This window comes from Lynx rufus, unplaced genomic scaffold (genome assembly GCF_022079265.1).
Source record: "Lynx rufus isolate CCGP_SWC_20201006 ecotype Redwood Valley unplaced genomic scaffold, mLynRuf1.p SCAF_14, whole genome shotgun sequence".
NCBI classification, from domain to species: Eukaryota; Metazoa; Chordata; class Mammalia; order Carnivora; family Felidae; genus Lynx; species Lynx rufus.
Genome location: NW_025814828.1, coordinates 32325175 through 32333486, shown reverse-complemented (window position 1 = coordinate 32333486; position 8312 = coordinate 32325175). Strand labels below are relative to the sequence as shown.

The 8312-nt window shown below is 47.5% G+C and overlaps 1 protein-coding gene across 1 annotated transcript; it reads left to right on the top strand.

Moving 5' to 3' along the window:
• The first annotated feature begins 2103 nt into the window (after window positions 1-2103).
• Window positions 2104-2652, top strand: LOC124509674 (ferritin heavy chain-like). Its single transcript, XM_047076384.1, has one exon. The coding sequence runs from the start codon at window positions 2104-2106 to the stop codon at window positions 2650-2652; it is 549 nt and encodes a 182-aa protein (XP_046932340.1).
• Window positions 2653-8312: the final 5660 nt, after the last annotated feature.

Here is an 8312-nt window from a genome sequence, read left to right as displayed (position 1 = left end):
ACCTAGAGAAGAATCCAGTTCAGAGAGTCACTCTCTATTTACAAGATGTGTGCTTGCGCATGTTAACATACTCTTTAATTCATGATGTCTTTACCTATAAAATATGGGTGTAAAATATGGGTTGATACATCACTTTTCACTACCCCTTGCTACCCCTTATTTGTTATCCATATGCATGCACACACACATACGTATGTAGACACACATACACACATATGCATTTTTATACACATGTGTATATATATACAAACATATGTATATACATATATATGTGTATTGAAAGTGAGATAAAGCACGAATTGCTGCTACCTATGGTCAGTTTCTCTATGAATGCATCATAGAACTTAATGCATGTATTAATTTTTAAAGAAGAGATTATGAGAGGATTGAGGGAAGATGGCAGCGTAGGAGGACGCTGGGCTCACCACGTCCTGCTGGTCACTTAGATTCCACCTACACCTGCCTAAATAACCCAGAAAACTGCCATTAGACTAGCAGAACGGATTCCCTGGAGCCAAGCGCAGAGGGGCCCACAGAAGAGGGTAGGAAGGGCAGAGAGGCAGTGTAGGCAACACGGACTGGTGGGAGGGAGCCGGGGCAGAGGGGCAGCCCGCCGGCCAAGCAGGGCCCCTGAGTCTGGCTGGCAAAAGCGGAGGGGCCGGACGGAGTGTGTTCTGACAGCAAGCGGGACTTGACTTCTGGAAGGTTATAAGCTAATAGCTCTGCTCGGAGAGCGGGAGGGCTGGAGGACAACGGGAGGGAGAGTTGTTGAGCCCTGGACGACAGAGCTCAGCTTGGTGAGGAACAAAGGCACTCGCCAGCACCATCTCCCTCGCCCATCCCCCAGCCAAAATCTCAAAGGGAACTGGTTCCTGCCAGGGAACTTGCGTGCACTGCACAAACACCCAATGCTGTGCTTCTGCGGATCCATCCCTCCAGTGGCGGGTCTGACTCCCTCCCGGTGCTGCAGGGCCCCTCCCCAAAGCGGATCACCGAAGGATAAGCGAGCTGAGCCTGCCCCTCCTTCAGTGAAGTCACTGAAACTAGTAAGGTCTAGGAAGTGAGTGAGGAGGCTATCAGAAGTGTCAACATCATGGATGTTGAGCCACAGAGGATAGCTGCCATCCAAATAAAGCCTTATGATACTAAATATACCAATGATACCACAAAAGCACCGTATTTAGTGCACAATCACATCAGGACAGTATTCATGTAAATTGTTCAAAGAAACCATGCATGTGATTAACTCAAAACCGTTGCACTTACATTCGTGAGTAACATTTTAAAATATTAAAATGCTCAGCACAGTGTCTCCCTGTTCTCCCTGTGTCACTTAGGCTCCTTAAAACCTAGAACAGCGCTCGAGCTCCACCCCGCCCGGGCCCCGCCCCCAGCCCCTCCACAGTCCCGGGCCCCTTTCCCTCGGACCACAAAAATCCTTTAACGGATCCTCACCCCTCTCCCAACTCCTGGGTAATGAACGGACCTTCCAGTTCCAGCCCAGAGCTCCAGAGATGCTAGGCCAGGAGTGATGAAACTATGAAATTAGATTGTGGTGATGGTTGCCTAACACCATGAATATACTATAAACCATGTAGATACTCACTTTCAAAAGGTGAATTTTATAGCATATGAATTGTATTTCAAGAGTTATTTTATGAATGTTTGAAAAAAACAGGTAAAAAATAAAAAATCCTGTGGTTTTTTCTCATGAAATATATTCACATATCACAGCAATATATTAAACTATATTAAATATATATTTAAAAAAGAGATAGTTTTAAAAATAGCTTCAAGACAGCGTGGAGCTGCTCTGGGCCTCGTGCCTCACGCAGGCACAGATGGCACGTTGAACACGGCGCCCCGCCCACCACCCCCTCCCTCGCCTTCGTGACCACGCCCCTTCACGTAACGGATTCGCGTAACGGATTCAAATCCCCACCTCCGGAGTAACGGACCTCATTCCAGCCGCATCTCGGAGACTGCCGCCGGGCCTGCCTGGTCGGCTACTCTGAAAAAGCGCCGGAGACCCGCCGCCACCGCCTTCGGCCTTGCCGCCCTCGTTTCTGAGCCGCCTTCGCCTTGGTGCCAGCGCCGCCAGCCATGGCCACCGCTCCGTTCTCTCAAGTGCGCCAGAACTACCACCCCGAATGCGAGGCCGCTATCAACAGCCAGATCAACCTGGAGCTCTACACCTCCTACGTGTACCTGTCGATGGCTTTCTATTTCGACCGCGCCAACGTGGCCCTGGAGAATTTCTCCAAGTTCTTCCTGCGCCGGTCCCACAAGGAGAGCCAGCATGCCGAGAAGCTGATGCAGCTGCAGAACCAGCGTGGGGGCCGCATCCGCCTCCGCGACATCATGATGCCTGACTGCCACAACTGGGAAAACGGCCTCATCGCCATGGAGTGCGCCTTTCACCTGGAGAAGAGCGTGAACCAGAGCCTGCTCGACCTGCACCAGCTGGCCACCGACAAGAACGATGCCCATCTGTGCAGCTTCCTGGAGACCAACTACCTGCCCGAACAAGTCAAGGTCATCAAAGAGTTGGGGGGCTACATCACCAACCTGAGCAAGATGGGGGCCCCGGAAACCGGCATGGCAGAGTACCTCTTTGACAAGCTCACCCTGGGCAACAGTGACAAGAACTGAGTTGGGACTGCCTTCCCATAGCCACAGGGTGCATGGTGACTTCCCCTGGTCACCATGCCGAGCATGCATTTTGCAGTATTGCGCTTGCAAAACGTTCCAGTTTCTTCTTCCAGTTTTCCATAAATAAATAAAGTTATTTTGTTTCAATAAAGTTATTTGGTTCCTAAAGAAATAAAGGTCCTCTGGGTGATTTGTGTGTGGAAATCTCTCACCTTTCCAAGTCTCTCCACCCACCCATGCCCTATCCACACACAGCTCAGGATCTCCCAAGGTGGAGGGAGAAGGTGGGAGGTGGATGGGACCCTGGAAAACACAAAAATCAATCTTCTCCTTATAAATGCTGAAGGTATATGGGGGTGGGGTGGAGTGGGGTGGGATGGATGGAGCCCTGGTGAATATGGGAGCCTGTGCCATGGTAAAAGTATAAAAACATGACCTGACAGTCACAGTTGGGGTTGCCTCTGGAGAAAGCAGAGGGAATGGGATTGGGGAGGGATTAAAATAAAGGGTTGTTAAATTTTACTAGAAAATCTTTAGTTTACTAATATAAGCAAATATTAATGTTTGTTAACATTTAAAAAAAATTTTTACACTTATTTTTTGAGAGACATAGAGCACAAGTTGGGGAGGGGCAGAGAGAGGAGACACAATCCTAAGCAGGCTCCAGGCTCTGAGCTGTCAGCACAGAGCCTGACACAGGTCTGGAACTCACAAACCGTGAGGTCATGACCTGAGTCGAAATCAGACGCTTAACCAACTCAGCCACCCAGGCACCACTAGTATTTGTTAACAGTAACTGGGGAGCAAGGTGGAGACCCCAGAAGCCAGTGTGGCAGAGTATCTCTTCAACAACCTACCCAGGGCAACGGTGATAAACTGAGCCTTAGACTGGCTTTCCCATAGACAAGGGAGTGAGTTTGTAGGTCACCAAACTGGACATGCTTATTGCCCTTACAAAACATCCAAATATATTTTTTTCCTTCAATTGTACCCTTCCATTAAAGTAACATGGTACACCCCCCCCCAAAAAAAATCAAAATTACCTTATTAGAAGGGCTGAAGAATGCCTGGACAAGACTGAAGCTCAAATTTGTGATATTGAATATGAAGTAGAATAAACCCCCTTGAAAGTTAAGCCAATGGATCTGGCTGCTTTGAAGAACGTGGGGGAGAGTTGAAGCTGGGAGGCCAGTCAGGAGATATTACAGCCAGGCCAATGAAAGACACTGGTATCTGAACTGGAGCAGAGGCTCATGAAATGGAGACCAATTCTAGTTGGATTTGGATAAATCAATAGGATCTGCTCATGGATCAAAGGTGAAGAATGAGAAATGAGGAAAATAACATAGATTCTGATATTTGGACTTGAACACCTGGGTAGACAGTAGTGCTATTTATTAATTTGGGGACTTTTGCTGGAGGCATATCTGACATGGAAAGGTGGGAAAGCATATCATGTAAAATGTGAGATGCCCATTTTTTTTAGAATATAATTTATTGTCAAATTGGTTTCCATACAACACCCAGTGCTCATCCCAAAAACTGCCCCCCTCAATGCCCATCACCCACTTTCCCCTATCCCCCACCCCCATCTACCCTTAGTTTGTTCTCAGTCCTTAAGAGTCTCTTATGTTTGCCTCCCTCCCTCTCTATAACTTTTTTTCCCCTTCCCCTCTCCCATGGTCTTCTGTTAAGTTTCTCAAGATCCACATATGAGTGAAAACATATGGTATCTCTCTTTCTCTGCCTGACTTATTTTACTTAGCATAATACCCTCCAGTTCCATCCATGTTGCTGCAAATGGCAGGATTTCATTCTTTCTCATTGCCAAGTAGTATTCCATTGTATATATAAACCACATCTTCTTTATCCATCCATCAGTTGATGGATATTTAGGCTCTTTCCATAATTTGGCTATTGTTGAAAGTGCTGCTATAAACATGGGGGTACATGTGCCCCTATGCATCAGCACTCGTATGTCCTTTGGGTAGATTGCTACTTTTTTTTCTTCTTTTTAAAATATAATTCACTGAGATGCCTATTAGATATCCAAACAGAACTGTTATGCAGGTAGCTGGGAAAAAATAAATCTGAGCTCAGACGTGAAGTCAAGCTTAGAAATATACACATGGAGGGCGCCTGGGTGGCTCAGTCGGTTAAGCGTCTGACTTCGGCTCAGGTCATGATCTTGCAGTCCGTGAGTTCGAGCCCCACATCGGGCTCTGTGCTGACCGCTCAGAGCCTGGAGCCTGTTTCGGATTCTGTGTCTCCGGCTCTCTCTGACCCTCCCCCATTCATGCTCTGTCTCTGTCTCAAAAATAAATAAACTTTAAAAAAAATTAAAAAAAAATATACACATGGGAAGCACTATGACTGGGTAAAGTCACCAGAAATAATGTAGAGACAGTATGGTACAGCCAGCCCCAAGCCCAGGGGATCTAACATTTAGAGAAGGATTTGAGGTGTTTGAACACCCAGACAGCTGCTGTCCCCACCTTGACCATTATCTTATTCTAAACTGTGGGGTCTAAGCTTAGGAATCCCCTGGGCTTACACCAATGGGTTAACAAGGCACAAAGAAATACAAAGTCAACAAAATGCTCACACCCGAGTTTGGGTAAACCAGATTGGCACTCCAAGAATAGGGGGGTGCAAAGACACCCTGAGAATAGGGAGGTGTTGCATCCACACGACTCCTGAAACAGAATCCTACGGGCACCAGTGACAGTCACAACAAAGTTTATTGCCATGAGAGGCAAGGCAAACTGATTGATCGGGACCGACACTCTTGACCAGAGTGCGGTCTCGAACAGCCGGGGTGCAGAGTTTTTATAGCCGACCACATCGTCTTATTATCACCTGGGAACAGAACAAAGGAATAGTTCCCAGGTGGAAACAGTTCAAACAGGCCCTTGCCCCAATCCAATCAAGTGCTAATCCATCCCTTGATTGATAGGATAAGGCTGTTATCTCTTAACCTATAGTGTTAAAACAAAGCTGTTATTTCTTAAGGCTACAGGTTAGCCCTACCCTTACATTTCCCCCTTTTCTTGTCCGTGAATCAATCGCTTGATTCATCTTTAGGAACTAAGGGGACATAGTTGGACCTAATCATCATAATTTTTATTTCACAAACTCGCCTCTTGACCCAAACTAAGTCTCCTAGTTGAAAGGGGTGGGGAAGAACAGGAAGATGGGTGAAGGCTTCTTTCAAGGCCTTAGTTATTTCCTTTTGTACAAGATGCAGGGCCATGAATGAAGCCAACAAGTGGTCCTGTTCTAGCTGTTCCTTTATGTCGTTCTCCTAGCCTTGGCAAGATAGGTGGAGGTCTGCCAAATAAAATTTCGTAAGGGGACAATCCCTTGATAAATAGAGTACAACACGCTTGCAAAAGGGCAAAAGGCAGAACATCAACCCAATTTTCGCCAGTCTCAAGGGACAATTTGGTTAAGGTCTCCTTTAGCGTCTGATTCATCCTTTCTACTTGACCCGAGCTCTGGGGTCTATATGCGCAATGTAATTTCCAATCTATTCCCAATGCTCTGGCTAGACCCTGCGATACCTGTGCCGTGAAGGCCGGGCCATTTTCCGATCCTATGCTCAGAGGCAGCCCGAATCCAGGAATTAGTTCATTTAATCATTTTTTAACTGTCACCAGAGCCGTTTCTGATTTAGTGGGGAATGCCTCAACCCATCCAGAGAAGGTGTCCACAAAAACGAGCAGATATTTGTATCTGTATTTCCCTGGCTTAATTTCAGTAAAATCTACTTCCCAAAACCCGCCTGGTTCAGTTCCTCTGTGTCTTTTAGCTTCTGAAACCTTATTTGCACCCTGATTTACTTGGGTGCAACTTACACATCTTTCAACCATCTCCTCAATCTCTTTTCCCAGCCCTTGTGCCCTGAACTTTTTCCACACCAATTTCGCCATCTTTGTTTTTCCCAGATGAGTCCCTTGGTGGAGCAGATGCACCATGCGTCGCCCAAGTGCCGTGGGTAAGAGTATCTTTCCTTCAGGATCCTGAAACCACTTTCGTCCTGGTATCATACTTCCTCCTTTTCTTCAAATCCACTCCAAGTCTTTAGGAGTGCAATTGGGCTCCGGTGGAAGCAGGGGATCCATCAAGATCGGTAGTGCCAAAGCACTTTTACTTTCAGTTAGGGCAGCTTCCCGGGCTGCCGTGTCAGCCAGGTGGTTTCCGACTGCCTCTAGGGAGTTGCCTTTTTGATGTCCCGGGCAGTGAATGATCGCGAGACTTGCAGGTTCCCAGATGGCTGTTAGAAGGTCTAGAATTTCGGCTTTATTTTTGATGTCCTTGTCCTCCGCCGTGAGGAGGCCACGCTCTTGATAGATGGACCCGTGCACATGCGCAGTTGCAAAGGCATAGTGGCTGTCCGTATAAATATTAACTGACTTGTTTTTACTGAGTTTGAGGGCTGTAGTTAGTGCGATGTGCTCTGCGCGCTGGGCTGAGGTTCCCGGGGGAAGGGTCATGTTGCCATAGAACCTCGCGGTCTGTCGTAACGGCAGCACCGGCATACCTTTGCCCTTGAAACAAAAACTACTGCCATCTGAAAACATGTTGATATCAGGATCCTGTAGGGGAATGTCCGTGAGATTGGAGTGGAGGGACAAAACTGTCGCTAAGGTCTCTGGGCAAGAATGTAGAGGGGACCTAGTCCTTCGGGCAGCAAAGTAGCTGGGTTTAAGGCTGCGGGGGCACAAAAACGTATCTGGGGCTGGTGGAGCAGCAATGCCTGATACTGAGTAATCCGAGCATTTGATAGCCACCGTTCTGGGGGAGCCCGCAGTAAGGCCTCCACTTCATGGGGCCCTGTAACAGACAACGTCTGTCCCAGGGTTAGTTTATCTGCGTCTTTGACTAGTAGAATGGTGGCAGCAATCTGCCAAACGCATGTGGGCCACCCAGAAGCAACTGGGTCTAGCCTTTTGGATAAATAGGCCACTGGTCAGTGCCAAGGTCCCAGGCGCTGAGTCAGAACTCCCTTGACTACCCCCCTTTCTCGGCTACAAACAGAATGGCTTAGTGGGATCTGGCAGGGCCATGGCCGGTGGGGTCATGAGAGCCTCTTGTAAAGCTTGGAAGGCTTTAGTTTGAGTCTCCCCCCATGTGAAGGACTCCGGAGACCCCTTGAGAGTGGCATAAAAAGGGGCTGCCAGTTCAGCAAAGCCAGGTATCCATAGTCTGCAGTAGCCTGCTGCCCCCAGGAACTCGCGAACTTGTTTGAGTTTCAGGCTGAAGAATATCGAGTCTTTGTTCACCGAGATAGCGTTTACCTTTTTTAATGCTGTAACCTAAATAAATGACAGCAGTGCGACAGATCTGTGCTTTTTTGGCTGATACTGAGAGGCCTGAGAATTGAAACTTAAAAGCTTAAGTTATGGGAAACTGAAACCTAACCAAGCTTAACCAGCTTGTTCCGCTTCTGTACAATTGCTTGGCGCGCCCATGTATTCCTGATCAATCATTATTGCCTGGCACATCCGTATATTCTTGATCAACCATTGTTACTTGGCACATCCGTGTACTCCTGATCAATCATTGTTGCTTGGCACATCCGTGTATTCCTGATCAATCATTGTGATACCCGTACCCCCCGCTGTGGTCTGACCTAAAGGCAGGAACCAATCGAATAC

Bases quoted from the DNA above. Each gene is read 5' to 3' on its own strand.
- LOC124509674 (XM_047076384.1), top strand. From the start codon at position 2,104: ATGGCCACCGCTCCGTTCTCTCAAGTGCGCCAGAACTACCACCCCGAA.